The following is a 21,296-nucleotide window of genomic DNA, read 5'->3' as shown; positions in this document are numbered from 1 at the left end:
AGGATAACAAAGGGTTTTGATATTGTTTTTCACTTGTCATCGGTGTTCAAATGGTTTTACTGCACATGATACATATACAGTGAGTCATTCTGATATCTGAGTCAAAATGACTTGTGGTTTTTTCTGTTTTTCTTGTCTCACCTGGCTCGGGTGGTGAAAAGGCGCTTGGGTGTGGTCAGGTCGTGACACATCTGTGGCGCAGGGGTTCACTGGAACGACTTGAGCCCAGAAAGAGGAACCTGCACGGAGCCAGCTTCCCTGGAACACCAGTGCAGTTTGCTGGTTTGTACAGATAGATAGATAGATAATCTTTTATTACGGACTCAGGTCCATTAAGGTACAGACGAGTGTTCGCGGTGACTCATGCAAGTTTCTGTTTGTTTTTAATTAGTGGGAAACTGAATTTTGACAAGCAGCCCATTAAGACACAATAGCAATGTGAGTGTCAGTTATAACTCATCGTGATATTTCCTTATCATACAGTTGATCTGTATGGATGGCTTATTGGCATCTGTGATGGATGTAGCAGCAATCCCTTACGAAAGAAAAATATATTGCAATATATTAGAAAATATCATGTGATATATTAGGCAATATATTCCCATATATGGGATTTAATTTTTATATTTTCCAATATATTGCAATATATGCATGGATCATATATGTGTATATATTGAGAAATATATTGAAATAAAGACCAAAAAGGCACTATATTTTTAAATATTTTATATATTTATATATATATGCATGGATCATATATGTGTATATATTGAAAAATATATTGAAATCAAGGCCAAAAAGGCACTATATTTTTTTAATGTTTTATATATTTTCATATATATGCATGGATCATGTGTATATATTGAAAAATATATTGAGATCAAGGCCAAAAAGGCACTATATTTTTTAAATGTTTATATTTTATACAACACACACACACACACACACACACACACACACACACACATACACACACACATATATATATATGTGTGTGTGTAAAACATTTAAAAAATATAGTAATATAGTATAGTATATGTGTATATTTATAACCCCCCCCCCCCCCCCCCCTGTAACAAGTTAAGTAATTTATCTAACATCACAATTAGTCCGAAGCTGAAGGTAAAAATTCAATTAAAGCAGAGACGTTGTAATATTGAAGTAAATATCCTGCATAGTTCTCCTCCTCTGTGTCCTCTGATCAGAGCGGTGACCCTAGCAACGGTGTGTTTTACTTAGCAATGGTCTGTGAACCGATTGCAGGTCAGGAATTATTTTTTTTATTAGATATAAAAATAAAAAATAAAATGTTACCACAATGAAACAAAATCCATTGGCTGTCTCATCGTGAGCATTTGAACATGATTGGTTGATCTGACTGACATAATGGCTCTTGGCCAATGACAGCTGTGCGCGCCTTTCCGGCGCCAAATTTGAAAATAACCGTTACTGCTGCTGTGAAACGGGAACCGCCGCGACGCACTTCAGTCGTTCAAGAATGACCAGTCATGTGGATTATTTTTACGATACGGATAAATGGACAAACAGTCGGCTGGAACCTGGTCCTAGCGAGAGCTTGAGTGAATTTAAATCCTGCAAAAAAATACCAGGTAAGATATTTCTCTGTTATTATTGTGGCGTTGTTGGTGTCAGGGATTCAAACGAGGCAGGCTCTGGTGAGAGGGAGGGGGGCTGTGTAACGTTAACGGATGTGAAGTCCTGGACATGTCTCGACATGTCACCATGGAGGGTTTTTTTTTCTTATTCTCCTTGTTCTAACCAACGGTGAGGAGGATGTTTCAGCCGGTACATGGCTTCATTGACGTGTTACAGAGAAAAGGGTTAGAAAGAAAAGAGAGAAAAGCTAATCGCCATTAGCACATGAGCTATCCGGCTTTCAACCCCGTAGCAAAGACGGTTTATAAACCAAGACCTTTCATGACGAGTCAGCTTCCTGTATGCATGTCACGTGGGCTTCTGCACGGCCACGCCCCTTTAGAGAGACCAGAGGCAGTTTGGAGTGTATTGATTCCTATGGGACAATTTAATGTGAACACCGATTATGATCGGGCCTTTCTCCCCACGGTCACTGAAGCAAATTTTGGACTCATTTTTCACAAGCCACATCTCTTCTGAACAGTTTGACACCAAAATGGTAATTTTCAGACGGAGAGATCCGGAGAAAATCCACTTTGTTCCAGACCTGTCTCTGTCTCTACGACACACTCTCGCGAGATTTGGCACAGATCTCCTAGGCAACGTCAAACAAACGGCCGCGAACTCCCGTGAAAATGATTTAAATTATTTTTGGCATGCTAAATATTACTGTTAGTAGTGTAAATATTTAATGTTATCATAAGAAAATATAAATATCTCACTTTCATCTACCTACAAATTGTATAAATCCACACACACGTTCACAGACGAGGTGGGGTGACGGTTGGCCACGCCCATTTAGAGAGACAGGAAGTGTATACCATTTCATATCATTGGAGCAGCCGCTCATGGAGTATCTTTCCATTTATTGAATATCTTTGCCCGTAGTAGCATTCTAGCGAGCGGCTAACTGGTAGCGTTAGCGGCTAACTGGTAGCATTAGCCACCGGTGTAGGCACCAAATGTGGAGGCTCCGGGCTGCCAAAACCGCCCTGACTAATCTGATGTTTGTTAAATCTACAAAACGAATTACCGAACAAACACCACCACTTCTGTGTGCACGCCTCTGCAACTAGTCATGGCTATCGTAGCCGTTAGCTTAGCTGCTGCTGACAGCTAACAGCAGCAGCTAAGCTAACACCAGGACGTCAGCTGTTAAAACCCTCCCGTTGTCGGACACAACATGAAACTACTCCAATTAGCTCAGTCATGTTGTAACAAAGATATCTGCTGGAAAAAATATTTTTTTCATGGGCTGTTTATTGAGTTATTTAAGACACTGTTTTGAACACTGTGTAAACATAAGTGAAAGTTCCTTTAGAACAGTGGTTCCCAAACGGTGGGGGGGGGCGGTAAACCGGCTTCGGAATGTGTTTTATTTTGAAAATTAACCGGATTCTTCCGCTGTTTCTTTGTGCGACTTCCTGCCCGGCTTGACAGGCTCGCTCGCGGCCATAGCTCGCGGCTCACGCGCCGCGCCGCTGCTGCTGTAAACCGGAGCGACGTGGCTCCGGTGTGACACAGTCGTTAACATCAAAGGGCTCCGCTTCTCGCTGCTTCGCGGCTACTCGCGGCGCGCGCGTGTGTGTGTGTGAGAACCACTGCTTTAGAAAACGCACTCTGCTGCAGAAGAAAACAACATGAACTCTGCTAGTAACAGAAACTACTGGAGATGAGACACTACACTGACTGTGGCCTCTTAGCATGGTTACTAATACTCCTGTTAATAAAAGTAAAGTATCACTGATATTAGTGTATACTCGGTTGATGAAGTATTAGTCATCCAGCTGAAAATGATATAGCCTGCAAATAAGCCATCATTAGTGAATCCAGTTTATACACACAGGTGTAATAAGTTCAATTCACCCTTCATAGGTTGGACAAAATAATAGAAACTTTAAAGTCAAAGATATGTGGCAGTAATTTTCATTAGGATATTAGTTCTAAATATAGTGTTATTTGAGTAATAATAATCAGGATCAGCCGCAAAATAAAATAAAAAAAATCATTCTATCCTTAATACTGTGACACAGCTAAAGATATTTTTGTCCTTGATTAATTAATGTTTTACTCTGTTTCTAATTGACTGAATACTCTTTGTTATGTCAATCTGTATTTTACACAGCCAAGGACCCACAGCAGTGCTCTACCCATGAGATCATCGTGCTGGAGAACCCGAAGTGACAATAGAGCAAAAGATGATGGGGTACAGACTTCAACATGCAAACAGGTAGGCAAACAGACCAAGAATTATGGCAAATGCATTTTGCTTCTTAAATTTTTTCATTAAACCTAGTTCAGATTAATTTCAGTTCAAGTTTTTAAAGTGATAGTTCACCCAAAATTGAAATTGCACTCATTATCTACTAGGGCTGGGTATCGTTTAAAATTTTTCGATACCAGTACCGATACCAGTACCCTTAACATGATACCGATACCAACTGAGTACTTCATTCGATACTTTTTTCAACTTCATTAGATACTAATCATGTGAAAAGAAAGCAATCACCAATCCTCCCCATTCAAAAGATTTTTTTTTTACTAGGGATGGGCAATGAATAGTCCTTCAATAAAATAAAAAATAAATAAATAAAATAGTTTATGAGACAATCATCTTGTATGAAAAAATGTAAATGTTCTATTTTCAGAAAGAAGAAACATGGAAAGACTCCACCAGAAAGTTCTGTGTGAAACTCTGTCAAATAAAAAACAAATGAAACTGAGGTGCAGCTCAAACTCTGCAAGGTGCAGATTCTGATTAGAAGCGGCTGGAAAATATTGATGTAATAGTTTACACCGGGAGAGGAGACTTCCTCGTTTAGATGAGCGCTCATTACGTAACGAGGGCTTCATTGAACGGTACCGCTGTGATCAGAAGCAGTAACGGTGAGTCTCACTGTCCGCGATTTCATTTTTAAATGACAGGCAGCTGTTCAGTCGGTGATTTAAAACGATCGATTAGCGGTAGCGCCGCTTCGCTACGAGCGGGGAGAGAGAGGGGGAAAAAGAGAGAGAGAAGGTGTGTGTGTGTGGGGCGGCGGTGGAGGCGGGGGGGTTCAGGTGCCGCTTCTCATTTCAAAAGACGGACGAGAGAGAGAGAGACCCGCTTCACCGCCGTACAAACTGTTGTTATTGCGGTGGCACACCGCGCATTGAATCGAAGAACACCATAGAAACAGTCTTTTTTTTCTTGATCTGGGTACACAAAGTATCGATTGCAGGTATCAATTGACAGGAGCAGTTTCGATACTACTTGGTACTGGGTTGTTTCGGTCGGTACCTGAAAAGTATCGAGTACCGATACCCAGCCCTATTATCTACTCACCCTCATGTCGACTAAGGGCTGGGAGGAGTTTCAGAGTCCTCAGTGGCTTCTCTCTTACAGGGGGTCTCGACGTAGCAGTGCATGTCCATATAACGGTTGCAAATGGATACCAACTGTCTTCATAACAAAAAGACACACCAAAAAACATCCAAATACCTCCATGCTGCTCGTATGTAATGTTCATCTTGTATTGAAGCCCCAAAATGCGAAATTGTCCCAAAAACAATGAAATAAGTCAATTTTTCGAGCTTCTCGAAGCTCTTCTTCTCGGTTCGTCATATTTGGACGAACCAGGGTCTGTTCTCTTCCCAGTTCGTCCAAATATGACGAACCGGGAAGAGGAGCTTTGAGAAGCTTCCGCTACAAAACAAGCTTGAAAAATTGACTTATTCAATTTTTTTTTCCGGGACAATTTCGCATTTCGGGGCTTCAATACAAGACGGACATTACATACGAGCAGCATGGAGGTATTTGGATGTTTTTTGGTGTGTCTTTTTGTTACCAAGACAGTTGGTATCCATTTGCAACCGTTATATTGACATGCACTGCTACGTCGAGACCCCCTGTAACTCAGAGAAGTCACGGAGGACTCTGAAACTTCTCCCAGCCCTTAGTCGACATGAGGGTGAGTAGATAATGAGTGAAATTTCAATCTTGGGTGAACTATCGCTTTAAATGTATAGCACCATCCCATACAGAAGTAATTGAAATTTCCACAGGACTGATGCTGGCTAGCCTCGCATCACCAGGCTCTTCAGACAAGCGAAGAGCCTGGTGTCAGTTACCTCCCAATTAGTCTGCATTCTGGTTCCTGTCTGTAGCTGATACCGAAAATTCACCAAATTCACCAAAATAAAAGTATTCACCAACATAAAACTTATAAAATAACAGGGTACCCGCGGGGTCTTAAAAACTTGAAAAAGTCTTAAATTTGATAACTATAAATTAAGGCCTTGAAAAGGTCTTAAATTTAGTTTACAAGTCTTAAATTTCATTCTCAAAGGTCTAGGGGTGTAACGGTACATGTATTTGTATTGAACCGATTCGGTACGGGGCGTTCGGTTCAGCACAGCGCTGTGAACGAGTGAGTTTCGGTACAGAAGTTGTGTGTGTTTACAGTCCGCCTGCAGCTACACGTGCAGCCCGTTTACGTCGTGGCTATCGCTAATGCTACTGCTAATGCTACCGCTAGCGAGAAAACAGAGGCTTGAAGACCCTCCTGCTTTTGGGAGGAATGGAGGTGGAGGTGGAGGTGGGGGGGCTGTGGCTCCTATCTCCTCTCTGTCTGTCTGCCTGTCCGTCTGTCTGTCTGTCTGTCTGTCTCTCTCTCTGTGTCTGTGTTGCGCACAAGCTCCAGTACATGTGGATCTGCTGCAGATGCGCCCAGAGCAGGCGCACGCCGCTGCTGTGTTGACACTACGCACTGTGCCTCGTGATGACCCGCGTTATTCATTCATTTATTTATTTATTTGCGGCCGAACGGTTGCATCGTCAGGCAGCCGTTGTGGCATTTGCCCACATTGCCCTATGGTCAGTCCGTCACTGGCTCGAACTGTTAGTGCTGCACTTTACATGTAAAAAAAAAAAAAAAAAAAAATCATTGTAAGGCTGTATGTTTTGTTATTTTGAGAATAATTTATTGAACTTATTAGGCAGCACTTTACAACAGTAGCCTTTTATATTTTTTTCATATTTTGTATAATGGCTTGGTTTAGTTTAATAAGTTTATTTGTATCAGGGACAGAATGTACCTACAACATAGCATTAGTAGGTGAGTAAAATAATTACATTTGACTAAAACATGTAAATTTGGTTTAGAAAAATTCCTAATAAACAACAAGCAAATTTATGTTTTGCATTTTGTTCTCTTACCGAAAATGAACCGAACCGAGACCTCAAAACCGAGGTGCGTACCGAACCGTGATTTATGTGTATCGTTACACCCCTACAAAGGTCTTATTTTTTATCTATCTGCATGATACATCGCAACAACATAACTGTATCTACTTGCAAAAAATCATGGAATGCTGCGTTGGCAAACGTAAAATGACTGTTGCGAGGTTGGTCTTAAATTTCATTAGATGTGGTCTTAAAAAGGTCTTAAAAAGTCTTAAATTTGAGTTGCAAAATTCTGGGGGTACCCTGAATAAACATTAACTTGTAATACAATAAAAGCAAAATGTCAATTTAATGGCTCGGGACTTTCTTGTAAATTATATTCCTTAAATTAAAGAGTTTTAACCGCATTTTATTAGCTTGGTGCTTTTATTTTGAAGGAAAGGTCTGTCTCTCTCGCCCTGGATCCGTTTCCTACCAAAACAGCGGGTCAACGGCCCCAGACTAGATGCTGGCTGACTGAGTGATAGAGTTGAGGGAAATCATTGACTATACAGCTGAATACCGACTGAATACTAACATTAAACTAGTGGTCTATTATCTTGTTTTTACTGGTGTGGAGTCTGGACTCCAGTAGGGATAGGCATTTCAAGCGAAAGTATTTGATAATCGCGGAGTACTAATCGATTGACTCTTTGACACCCCCCTCCAAACCCCCTGTGAATGATCTGATGTTTGATGTTAGGTTGAACATTAGAATGAAGCAAAGGACGTCAGAGCATTTTATACAGATAATTTAAATAATATTTAAAAAATCTCTTTTTTTTTCTCTCTTTTTCCCTAGATGCACCAAGGAGCCAGCTGATTACTACCAATTGGAGGGTGGACATCTCTTCATCTGCTACATACATACATCTGCTTTATCTGCTACATCAATTTTCTTTTGGCTATTTATTTCTTTTCCACAGTTCCAAAAGTATATGTATTGTCTGTTCAATGGCATTCTTTAAAAAATGTTGCACTGTTCAGAAATGTAGAGTCAGTCACATTTCCTTTGTCTGACCATATGCCAGGCCTGTTGGCAGGGTTCTTACGGATCCTTAAAAAGTCTTAAAAGGCATTGAATTCATTAATCTAAAAACAAGGCCTTAATTGGCATTAAAATGTCTTAAATCAATTTTTCAAAAGTCTTAAAAATGTTAACACTTGGTAAGTGGTATTTTATGGTGGCCGTCAACGCTAAATTTCTCACAGCCACCAGATTCCGAGTCAGTGGTGGTTTTTTTTTTTTTTTTCTGACTTTTTATGCATTTATTTTGAAAGGACAGCTGGAAAGAGACACAATCCAATGTTCATGTAGCAGTCACTTTACCTTGGATCACATAGGAAAGTGGGTAAAATTGTCCCTAACCCTATGTAATTGATGTGAGGTGTTTCTTTTTTTTCTGCATTTGTGTTTATTATGAAGTTGGTCTTAAATTTAATTTCAAGTGGTTTTAAAAAAAAGTCTTAAATTTAACTTGGCTTAAGCTGTAGGAACCCTGATTGGGGGCCTGTATAGCTCCCTACCTCAAACTGGGTTCAGTATCTGTGCCTGATTAAAAGAAAATAAAGGTTGCTTTTGATAAATTACCCAGTCTGTGTTAATATGTGGTATAAAGGTTTGTGCACATATTGCAGTTTGCATATTTAAGTATTCATCCACAATATATTGAACACATATGTCATGTTTTTGTTTCCATATAATTTTCCATATATTAAATATATTCCACAATATATTGAACACATAGCCATACATATATTTCATGTATAATTTTACATATATTTAAAATATATTCTACCATATATTGAACATACATGTGACACTATATCTTTTCATATATTATCAATACATTTTATCATATAAATCTGAATACATTATGGTGGATAATTATAAATATAAAATTGCATATATTTTGGGATATATAAACCCATATATTATATATTCAGGTTTAATATATTTCAATATATTGAAAGGGGCAGTTTTTTGTATATTTTGCAATATATTGCAATATATTACAATATATTACATCAATATATAATATGTTGTATAATATATGTGTCATCAATATATTTTCCCATATATTGCAATATATAATATATTGTATAATATATGTGCCATAAATATATTTTTCCATATATTTACAATATATAATATATTGGAAAATGTAATGGAAGAATAATATATTACAATATATTACAATATATTGCAAGTAATATATTGGTAAATATATTTTTCTTTCGTAAGGGATCGCACTATGAGGCACGGTTTGCTGTCTTCCCTGATTTTTTTTTTTATTTGCACACCGGATTTTGTTTGATATCACATGCAGTTTTAATATCCGTATCTATTTAAAGTTTAGGGAACTTTTTTTTTGTTAGCCCCCCCCCCCCCTTTTTTTAAAATATACATACTGTGTGCATGTACACATATACAGTATATATATATATATATATATATATATATATATATATATATATATATATATTTATTTATTTATTTATTTATTTAAAGAGAGAAATCTCTTTCTCACAGGCCATCAAAACCCGCTTTGCCTCTGTTTTGGAGAGCAGGGAGGCTCTCCTGGCTGCAGTCACTCTGCCAAAGTTCAAGATGCAGTGGCTGAGGGAAGGGAAGAGGAGTGAGACCCTGAGGACTCTGCTGATAACAGAATGTTGTGCTTCCCCGGCTGCCCCCGACAATGAGGGGCAGCCATGTCTCCAGTGCTCCGGTAGAGAGGCTGTTCAGCCTGGGCAGCCTTGTTCTAACTCCAAGGAGGAACAGGTTGGTAGACAAGCGTTTTGAGAGACTCCTCCTTATGAGGTATAACCACTGCTTTGATAAGAATCAGAGCAAATAAGCTGACACATTCAGAAGATCAGATTTTGCACTAGAAATGTGCACTACAGCAACTGGGAATGCCAACTTTAGTTATTGTGTAGGAATTACTCCCATCTAGCAACTTAAATGTATTTTTCATGCTGCATTCACGTGAAATTGAGCAGATGGCAGACGGACGACAGCCGCTGCACGTAACGGCATAAACAAGCCTCTATGTAAACAAGTGGTCCGTCAGCATGAGGCAAAACAATACACATGACAATATGTTGTCATGGCGATGTCGTATTATTTACCTGACCCACATTTTACCGTCTTTCTCTGGACTTCTGTGACTAAAATGACATCTGGTTTGTTAGCGACGGCCGTCTGCCCGATTGCACCTGAATGCAGCATCAGTGTAACGCTCCATTCCTCCTCACTGCGTTACCACGGTGACTTTTCACAGACGCCACCTCCACCTGACCCGACAGCTCCGGTGTCTCCGCTGAGTTTCCGTGGTTTCCTACCGTCACGCTACTTTTGAACGAAATAATCGATTTTCGTGAATAGATAACAGGAAAAGTTACACAATGTCCCTTAAGGCTATATATATATATATATATATATATATATATACACACACATTTATATATGCTTTTACTCGTTACAACAACCTACCTCTCCTCTGTCACTGTGTTTTGCTTTTAATTTCAACAGTTTACCTCTCCTCTACACAGTGGTGGTAAGGCCAGTCTTTTATCAGGGTTTTTTCTGCATTATAAATTTTGTGGCGGCCGCCTCGCTCAAATTGTCTGCCGCCGCGCTGGAATCTTGATTGAAAATCAATGTAGTTATGAAAGCTCAGTGGCACTGTTTTTAACTTGGTTCAACTCGACCACAGCAGAAGGGGTGCGTTTGATTTCAACTCCGGGCCGGGCCGCAAGATGACGTTGACGCGCTGCTTGTGTGCCCGCGGGGGCGGGGCTAATCGGGGCTCCGCTCCGTTCAGACGTTGTGCTGAGCGTGAACCAACGCACCTCACCGGCACAGAGCGTGAAGAGAGAGAGGAGATGGAGAAGTGTACTGTGAAGCGAGTTTAGTGGGTTAGCGAGGTATGTTTAGTCTAAAGCCGGGCTCTCTTGTACTACAAGGTGGCTCTCTTTTAACCGGACTAGATCACCATGGTCATTTATGCTTATGGTAGGTTATGTTAAGAGTTTCAGCGCCACTGTTTCACTAGCCTATTTAACTCATTTTCAGCTGTGTCACCTTTACTTTGAAAGTCCAGTGGATCTGGATCAGAACGGAGCGTTTATACGGAGGGAGAGATCACGCTGCTCCACCCCAGCAAACATCTGACGGGTCCAGATCGCGTCGGTCGGTCCAGGACCACATCTGTACGTCTAAATGACGTCTAAAATAGGTCATATCTGGACGTCGTATAAGGACCTCTTCTGGACGTTGATGTGACGTTCAATATCTGACGTAAAAAAGACGGGTGCAGAATAATTTTTTATCACATCTTTTTTGGAAATCTTCAGCTGTGTGGTGTGACTCTCTCTTGACATCTATGTCCAAATTTGAATGTAATTTATAAAAATAATAATAATAATAATATATTTATTGACGAAATGCCTGGCGTCTCTGGTATGGCTACGTAATCTGTGTGTGTGTGTGCGCGCACGCGCGCCGTCCGATGGGCACTGATTGCCTAGCAACGGTTGAAACTTGGTGTACTGCGCATGCGCGAACCCGCGCAATTTGAATTTACGAGCGGTTAATAGTTTTGTGAGAAGCTGTCAGACAACTACGGATCATCGACGGTAAGTAGCTATATTTAGCTTATAGTTATGCACATTACCTTTTATTTAATGTTAAAGTCACACTCTTTTGTATACTTAGTTAATAATGTGTTCATGGTATCAGTAACCCTCTGCTATTGTTCAACTTTTTTTTTTTCTCAGAAGTTATAGCCTCACGTCACCAGCCATGATCGAAACGACTTTAATTCATGAGGATTTTAATATTTCATTATTCGTTTTTGTTTTTGCTCCATAGACTGTCGTTACAGCATGTTTTGATTGTCATGCACAATCATAACGGGATATTCTGCAACCTTGGTCCCCCTCATTTGAAAGAGGTAAAATCTATCATTTTTACTGTCGATTAACGTTATCAGATTACATCATTTTACAATTTCTACATGCAAAAATATTTTACTGTGCGTTTATATGGAGTTATAGAGATAAAGTTAATTGGCTTGTTATCTCCAGCGGGATGGCGAAGGAGTGGGCCCGCAATCAGTTCAGTAGGTGCAGGGTTCCTACACATTTGAAATTTCCAAATTCCATACTTTTTCCAGACCCTAATTTCCAGACTTCTGAGAAAAAAAATTCAAATAATTTGTGATATTTGAGTGTATGCCATTATGTAACCAAATAATTTCCAGGAGATTGTAGCTATAGGTACAATAGCACATACAAAATAATGAACCCAAATAACTTCAGATGACCAAACCCAGATAAGTATTAAGATAAATATATTTCCATACAATAGTTTCCATTTTCCATACTTTTCCAGACCTGGAAATGTATAAAATCAAATTCCATACTTTTCCATACTTTCCATACTTGTGTAGGAACCATGTAGGTGGCAGCATGGGACTAGCCCTACCATGGATGTAGCCTGTTAGCTCTTGGTTACTCCTAAAGCAAATCCTAACAGGCAGTATCTGGATAAACTGACCACAGACTGGGGATTTAACGGTGACTTTCTCGGTAACAGGAGCCTGGGGGATCAGAGGTCGTTGCCTCGGAAACGGTACTCTCTCGTCTCCTCTGCAGGTTGATCCGGAGCAGTGCGAGCGAGGACGGCCGCCCTCCTCCTCCTCACCGGCATCGCGGAGGAGCCGCAGGAGAAGGAGGCGCCGGTGCTGCAGGAGTCGTCCAACGGCGAGCAGACGCCCAGCGACGGCGGGAACTCGGGCTTCAAGTCAGTGCTGTCGGCGGATTAATGTGACAGATTGGAGTTGTTCGTAGATCAAGAAACCCACAGTCTTTTTTTTTTACTGTTCAGTGTTGTGAATTTCAGTGGACTGCTGGATTTAATATTTTGATGTTGGAAACTGCCTGAGGAGTTTTAATGCAGCCTGAACGCAGCTCAAATCGACCTGGTGTCTCAGCACGGTGACCAAGCTTTGATAAACGCACCGGACCCGCGTCGGTTTACCGTATCCTTCCGTACACGGCAGCTCAGTGACGGCGGCTTTTTGACTCGTTACACACCGGTCTCTGGGCCGGATTTACTAAAGGTTTGCGTGTATTAAAACGTGTGCAAATGTGATTTCACGCGCAAACATGTGGAACCTGATCTACTAACCGGACGCACCGAGGATTGCGTCCCTCACACGGGCAGAATAGCACGTGCGATCCATTTAACGTGTTTGCCTTGATGAATATGTAAATATGGGTGTTTCTGCCAGAACGTGCAGAATACTGGGAGGAGTAGATGCAAATAGATTTATTTGGCGCGTGTGATTTACCAAACCAGGAAGAGATTGCAGTGGCTGGTTTTGCGTCTTTATTCACCACGTCTGAAAACCATGTACTAACTGACACAACTTTGCCAAAACGTATGCGTTTATTGATTTGATACCTGTCAGAGCCCCGTGATCTTACATCTCTGCATTTCCTCACGTCTGGGTAATTCTGTAACAGTTTTTCAGCCGTGTTAAAAGTCTTTTACGCACCGTTACGCACGGGGCACGTCTGTCCTGCAGTGCGCTCCTCTCCTCTCCTCTCTTTACCTGGCTGCTCAGCTCCATCTCTCAGTCCCGGTCCCGGACTGAGACACGTCACGGCTGCCTTCACCCGTCTTTGATCCCTCTGGTCAGTGGTCAGAGCGTTTAGATCCGTGTGTCCCACCTGAGCTCTCTACTAATCCACTGGATCATGGGCGGCACACACATATTATAGGTGCGTGATTGTCGCTGCAGCTGCTGCCTGTTCGTCACTATATGACGAGTTGGGCCCTGTAGCGATTTGTGTTTATTTATCTAAACAGAGCGCGAAAGAGATGAACACACATGCTGTATTTGTCTGCATCGGATCAAATGTCATTCTGTCCCTTCGTCCGTCCAGCTCTCTGTCCACACTCTCCATGGCGGAAACGATTATGATGCGCAAAACCCTCATTTACATATTGCGGTTTGCACGTGTTTTCATTTAGCGGGTTACTCTTAGTAGATCACCTGTTTTGCGTGCACTAACCAAACTCGCAATATTATAGCGGGCGCAAACAATATAGCGCCCGCTATCTGGAATCTTAGTAAATCCGGCCCTCTGTGTTTTAGCGATGGTACAGGCTGAGGCCAGTATACAACAGGTAACAGTGTTGTTGTCTCTTTTCTCCCCCTCTCTCCGTGTGCTCAGTGCGCTGCGCACACATTTAAATAGATCCCGCTACTTGATGTCGGCTTTGCTTGTTTACATTTCACAAAAAACTCCTAGAAAAGGATTGATTAACTGCAATTAATTTAATTGTTTACATCCTTACTTGGCTTGGCATGCACTGAACACGTGTGATCACACAGCAGTGAGTGTCGGGCGAGAGAAGACACAAGCTCAACAGACATAAAATATCTTGGATGTTCTTTGTAAGAGCTAAAGACAAAGTCCTCTTTTTGACTGCTGTGTTTCATGTTTATGAACCGAATTATCTTTCCTGAAACACTGAATTTAAAGCAGATATCAGTGGAATGTTTTTGTTAATATAAGTCCTAAATAGTCCTATTTTCCGTCAGCAATCACTTACATGAAGTATTTCAGCCTAAACACGAGTCTCTCCGTCACTCTGCTCTGCTGTAACCCGAGGAGAAAATTTTCCTTGTGGGATACAAGTGTTATCCAATGAGGGGAGAGAACGGCATGAAGGGCTGTGTGTGCAGCCAAGGGATGCGCGTGAATGTGGTGACGTAGCACGAGGACCAATTGATGCCTGACAAGGGCGGGGGCTGCTAACTCATGGTGCGTTCAAGGAAACTCGTACTTTGTGTTTTTCCTTCCTGTGAAGTCATACCAGTTCGATCTGGTACGAGTTCACGGGTCGGAAGTTACGAGTGGCCGTTATAGGGAACTTTCACAGACAACAGGACGGTAAAAACACGAGCTACGGGTTACCTGGAACGCTACCAAGTCGTAGTTGTGACTTGAAGCTGTAACTTACGGTTTCAAAAGCCTGCCTTGAACACAGCATTAGCCGAAACGGCTGTGCCCCTGATATCTGCTTTAATTTCCAACAAAAATAATAAAAGTGTATTTTGAATTCTGCATTGGACTTCTTCATGGGAAAGGAGGGACACAGGAGGGGGGGCATACACACCGTCAACAACAATATTTAATGTACGCACCCAAATGGTATTTGTGCACTTTCACAGTGCATAACATGCAATTACAATGTACTTTGAATGCTGTATTGGATACTGTATTGGATACATGGCCTAATCTACATAATTTCATAAGGCCATTGATATGGTCAATATTTTTAAATATTTAAAATAATTTTTATGTATAAATTACGTTCAAATTTGGTCAATATAAGACGTCAAGAGGACGTCCACGCCGACCATTTTTCAACCTTATTTGAACCTTGTATAGACGTCAAAACTGAACGTCCAGAAGACGTCCAAAAAAGACGTATAAAAACTTTAATTCTGCACCCGCCAGGGACGTCATTTCGACGTCGGACCATGACGTAGAAAAGACGTTGTTTCGACGTCGGCTTGCTCGCTAGGACTGCTGTTCTCTCTGAGCGTCTCTGCCTGCAGATGTTCAGCTGAGGGAATACGCTGCTCAGCTGTTGATCTGACTCGCGTCAGGAGCTCATACTGTAGGTATATTAGACTAGGTTATAGCCTATATATTTCACTTTTATCACTGCTGAAAGAAGTTGTCCGCTCGCAGCAGGACAGATAATCAGATGATCGGTAAAGTTAATTTCACTTAATGTGGCCATGAATAAATTAATTCCGATGTTACGATCGCCTGTTATATGTCAGTGTTGCCCAAACGCAAATCTTGAATAGGTCTCCACTGTTTTCACATTTACAGCACCTACACACACTCGCATTTCATAATTGCGATCAGTGAAATCCTATGAAAACAATAGAATAAAAAATAAAAAATTTGAGTTGTTGCCTATGTTCCCTCAGCCCTATGTTCCCTCTGGACTCTCTGTACCTATCTGGACTCTACCTATCTGGCCTGTCTAGCCTCTACCTGGTCTTTTTACTAAACTTAACCAACTCCTTTCTTCATTGCCTGAACCCAACCAATGGTGGGACCAAAGGGTGAGGGAACATAGGGTCTAATTTTCAGTGACAACAAAAGTTAGAAATGAGGGAACATAGGGCTGAGGGAACATAGGGCTGTGGGAACATAGGCATGACCCCTTTAGGGCAATGTAGAGCTGTCAGAAATTAAAAGCAGCCTCATCTCGTCATATTTGCAGCAACACTGATGCTTCAGGCTGCGATCAAGCTTTTTTGTATCGCTCATACTTTCTCTCCATCAAAACAACCTGCTGCTCTTGGCTCTTGGCTGAAATTAGCCCGTTGTCGCTCCATTTACGGAGGAAGTAACGCGCAAACAACAAACCAACAAAAGTTGATATTAAACCAGCTTCGGGGGGGGGGTTGACACGCAGTCCCCCCCCACCCCCGGCCGCCTCAGCCCAAATTTGGGCCAGAAAAAACCCTGTTTATATTTGGATAAATTCTTTTGAAGAACTTAAAGGGACAACGAGGAGTTTTGGAAAGTGAAGTGTTCTCATACTACATTTGTCATGAGCCTCCGCGCGCACGGTGAAATTCTTGGACTGGCGCAAGACAGACGTCTTGCCAAGAATGTTTTCATTCATCAACAATGAAAGTCGGAGGTTCAAAGACGATCACATACCGTCGTAGTTCCGACCATAAACGACGATTCGGCGGTGTTATTCTCATGACCCGCCGGGCAGCGTCCGCAAAACCGAAAGTACGGAAGCGTTGGTCGGCTCGCCCAACATTTCCGCCACTAACTAAAATAACAAAATAACGATAGAGACAAAACGATCCTCGTCCCTACGTCACCACATTCACGTGCATCCCTTGGCTGCACACAAAGCCCTTCATGCCGTTCTCTCTCCTCATGGATAAAGCTTGTAGGATACAAGGAAGTATACAAGAAGTTTTCTCCTCGGCTTACAGCAGAGCAGAGTGACTGACAGACCCATGTTTCAGACCAAACACTCTATATAAGTGATGTCGGAAGATACAACTATTTAAGACTTACCGTAAATTCCGGACTATTAAGCGCACCTGAATATAAGCCGCACCAGCTAAATTTTAAAAGAAAATAGATTTTGTACATATATAGGCCGCACCTGAATATAAGCCGCAGGTTTTTCATGTTGTAACATGAGACACAGAAAGACAGTACACGGAAGATGTGTGGAACAAGTCCGCTCGCTTTTCCGCTGTTTTGGTTACGCTCCTATCATGTGCATTTGTTGACAATGAAGCCATGTGCATTTGTTGACAACGAAGCCGGCGAAAAATCAATAAATGGGGCGGTGGATAACGTTACATAACATACGATGTTACGTGTGTGTTTGTGTAGGTTACACCCCGCCTTTCCGAAGCCCCGCCTTTCCGACAATAGACTTCCATTCATCGTAATAGCGGGGTTTTCTATTTTTTCTAAAGACCCCGCTACTCCGAAAAGGCCAGTGGGGGAAACCCCCCTACTCCGAACGGACAGACGGACCTAATCAGAAAGGAACCAGAGGCTGTCCAGTGCGCAGTGCGCAGTGATCCTTTTTTCCTTTTTGGGGTCAAACGGATCATGTGCATAATTAACTGCAAAACAAGCAAATACTTCATATTAATGACATATAACGTTCATTATGCTTCTAGCCTGTCTAGCCTCTACCTGGTCTTTTTACTAAACTTAACCAACTCCTTTCTTCATTGCCTAAGCCCAATCAAAGCATCTCCCTCAGTCAGCTGTCAGCACGAGCGGCGGCTGCTGCAGCCTCGCGCCCCTGTGAGCTCAAGCCGGCTTCAGCCGTGCTCGAGCGGAGGAGGGGGGGAGAAAAAGAAAAAAAGTGTATTTCTATTACTGTGTGGAGATCTCCAACAACGGAGTCGGGGGAGAAAGCAAGTGGGACAGATCTGCCCAGTCTCTGAGCAGCACGTTTCACAGACAAGCCACAAAGCAGAATGTAAACAACGTCACGCGGTTCAGCACCATGGACAGCTGCGGGGGGGGGGGGAGGGGGTGTCGGAGTAGCGGTGTTTCGAAGTGGGGGTATTTCGGAACAGCGGGGTGTCGAAGTGGAGGTGTGTCGGAATGGAGGGCTGTCCCCGTTTGGGTTGTAGGCCTACCGTCATGAACAAGAGATTATGGGTTATGGAGCGCGTTTGTGTTGCAGTGTGCAGACGAGAGCTGGGACACGGGGCAGCGACCAGGTGCTGTAGTGATGTTGTAAGGTTCGTTTTCAGCCGTGAGACGCCAGGTGAAGACAGAGAGCCTCCGTTCTCACTCGTAACAAGTCATGTAGCGCAGCGGTCCCCAACCTTTTTATCTCCGCGGACCGGTCACCTGTGGAAAATTTGACCGCGGACCGGGGGGGGGGGGGGGGGTGTAGCGTACGTCCTCCTGTTTACATTACATGTAGGCCTACTGTATAAACAGGACTACATGTTCACATAGCTTAGTTTTCTCTTACGTTTACGTTCTTTGTTACAACTCACCATAATATAGTATCACAATGTCAGTCATCCGGGGGTGACGTCTGTCATCTCGTTTTGCTGCTGAAGCTGCAGAAAACTCAGTTTCACAAACATAATATGTTTGTAATGGAAGCAGGTTTTCCGTGCTTTTGTGGTGATCTCAGGATATTCTGCTTAAATCCAGAACGCAGGGATAGAAGTTTTCTGTGAGGTGATGAAGCGGCAGAGAGCCGGCCGGGTCCCGCACACACATTGCGGAGCTTGGAGCATGTGAATCACCTGTTGCAATGAACCCGTAATTTAAACAGGACTCGTGCTTTTTCTTTTAGAACAGCTTTCTTCTTCGGCCCGGTGGTTGGGGACCACTGATGTAGCGAGTTAAACCATCACAATTACTCCGGAGGCACCAATACGGCATCAACACAGCACCAACAGACAGTAACATGCCTGGTTAGAAAATAAAACTCTGCACCAAAACGCAAAACCAGTGTGTTCTTCGGCGCATAATCTTTCCCCACATGTCTGTCTCACTAGCGCTTCCTGCTAGAGCGCCTCCCGGAGGCCGTTGGCCAGTAAAAATCTATAAATTAGCCGCATCGTTGTACAGGCCGCAGGGTTCAAAGCTTGAGAAAAAAGTAGCGGCTTATAGTCCGGAAATTACGGTATATTAACACAAACATTCCACTTACTTCTGCTTTAGGCTCAATCCCAATTCTCCCCCTTAGCCCTTCCCCTTAATTTTGCGCGTTCATGTGAGGGGTAGTGGTGTCCCAATTCTACTTCTGGTCAAGAGCTAGGGGTAAGGGGAAGGGCTACGTAGCCCTAGAAATCAAGATGTTCTAGGAGCTCACTTGAAACGAAGGGCTACAACGGATTTCCCATCATACACCTCGGTTACCGGCGAGATGGCAGAACGGACGTCCAAGGAGATGTACAAACGTAAGTAATTTGGCATTAATTATTGATTTTTACAGTTATGACACTCCTATTTTTTATTAGTTATTAACTTCTTATTCAACCAATTTTTGTTTTGTCTTGTCCCGTTTATTCTATTAATATCGCTAGTTATACGTAACGTTAACGTTAATAATAGCCGTTGCTTCTACTTGCCGTTACATTGCAATTATATGTTTTTTTCCCCCCACACATATGTTGCAGACCAAGGTTGCGCATCAGATGGGAAAATTACATGTTTTCAGCCACGGTTCACATTGACACACGTTTGTTTTCACATTTTGTTTTCACTCCGGTCCAAACGCCGGTAACTTACAGCTGTGCATGAATGGGATTGTTTCCATGTATCCATGACAACTGACCGGAGACCGGTGAGACGTCCCTCGTGAAAATAAAACGGCGAATTTGCTTAAGGTTACTACTCCTATGTCATTAGTCTGCTTGAAAGCCCACTGGTTACTTGTAATGTTTTTATGCATATATATTCTGCTAGCTTCAGCTAGTTGTTTATTTTGTAACACCTATCAAGCACTTCGACTTCCTGTAATCACATCAGTCTCACAGAGGCCCGTCGAGGTTACACTGTCACCTATGGGTGACTTCCTGCTACTACACATCTAATTTTCCAACACCTACTGTATCTGTCCCCCCAGTTTCAACGCATGAGATCAGACGGCTGATACGCTTCAGAATAGTTAACGAGAAGGAATTCCTCAGGTCGAAGTTTTCCGCCAAAAAACAGTGGGAGTGAGTATAATTTGCTGCTCATTTACATTTTTGTGTGTGTTCTTGTGGAGTGTTGCTTTCAGTATTGCATGTTAACACCCTTGTGTTGGTTGTGATACAGGAAATTTGTGAAAGAAAATAACTTCGATGGAAAGGTGACTGGACAGCAAGTTGCCAAAAAATGGGAAAACCTGAAACAGAAATACAAGGTATTATGTCCACTCCTACCAAAACAATAAATAAAAATGGCTTAGGCTATTGCAAATGTAGTTATGAATTTTAGTAATGAGTCTTTCTGTGTGTCTTCTTTGTGTGTGTGTGTGTGTGTGTCCTCTTTCAGTTGTTAAGGACTCCAAAAACTGGCTCAGGGACAGACAACGGTGAGGTCACAGCTTCCACATGGCAGTTTTATCAGGATATGCATGAGGCATTGGGTTCCAGGCCTTCAATTGACCCACCTGTTGTGGTGGCATCTTTTCAGCAGGAGGACCCGACAACAACCCTGATGGTAATGCATTTAATACATTTAACATATAATGCATTGCATTGTTTTTGTGGTCAGGAATTTCAGTAAAAAAATATAATTATCAATATTTTTCCTTCTTGTAGGAGATCGTTGAACCCTCTGCAGCCAGCACATCAACACCGGACACCAGTCCAGCAACACCAGAGAGCACCCCAGAACAATCAATGCATGCCAGTCCCCCACCCAAAAAAAGACGGGGATCAAATCAAATCTTGGACTTCCTCATGGAGGAGTCTCAAAAAGAGCAACGGCGACATGAGGACACTGAGGCCAAAACTGAAAGGTTTTTGAGCCTCTTCGAAAAATTCATTGATAAAATATAAATTCTTCCTATGTTCCTCTGAATTTATTGTTATGACTGTGGCTAAATTAATATTTTGAAATTATTTTTTTGTTATTTATGACTTACGACTGTATTTATGTTTTTAATGTATTTATGGCTGTTTAAATAGTGTTAATATTTTTAAATTATTTGTTATGGATCTGTTTTATACTGTATTACAATAAATTATCAAATATTCATATTTATTGATGTTATTTTATGTTATTTGAAAAGGCTTGCACACATACATAAATCAGCAAAAAAAAAACTTGAATCTGATATAGCAACCATTTCTGTTAAAATCACTTCCACAAATATTTA

At 41.9% G+C, this 21,296-nt stretch overlaps 1 protein-coding gene and 1 long non-coding RNA gene across 2 annotated transcripts; both read left to right on the top strand.

The window, feature by feature from the left end:
* The first annotated feature begins 1,671 nt into the window (after positions 1-1,671).
* LOC146974725 (uncharacterized) lies at positions 1,672-7,783 on the top strand. The gene is made up of 3 exons (XR_015037582.1): positions 1,672-1,785; positions 3,782-3,886; positions 7,662-7,783. It is a non-coding gene; the product is annotated as an uncharacterized LOC146974725 (long non-coding RNA).
* An 11,388-nt stretch (positions 7,784-19,171) lies between these two features.
* On the top strand, positions 19,172-20,976 carry LOC146974724 (uncharacterized). Its single transcript, XM_085796854.1, has 5 exons — positions 19,172-19,386; positions 20,055-20,148; positions 20,249-20,336; positions 20,468-20,635; positions 20,737-20,976. Exons 1-5 carry the CDS (start codon positions 19,353-19,355, stop codon positions 20,974-20,976), a joined length of 624 nt encoding a protein of 207 aa, XP_085652980.1. The 5' UTR covers positions 19,172-19,352.
* Positions 20,977-21,296: the final 320 nt, after the last annotated feature.

The sequence above is a fragment of the Trachurus japonicus genome, chromosome 14 (assembly GCF_045865225.1).
Source record: "Trachurus japonicus isolate A0001 chromosome 14, Traja_1.0".
In the NCBI taxonomy this organism is placed as follows: domain Eukaryota; kingdom Metazoa; phylum Chordata; class Actinopteri; order Carangiformes; family Carangidae; genus Trachurus; species Trachurus japonicus.
This window is presented reverse-complemented; position numbering and strand designations above follow the sequence as displayed.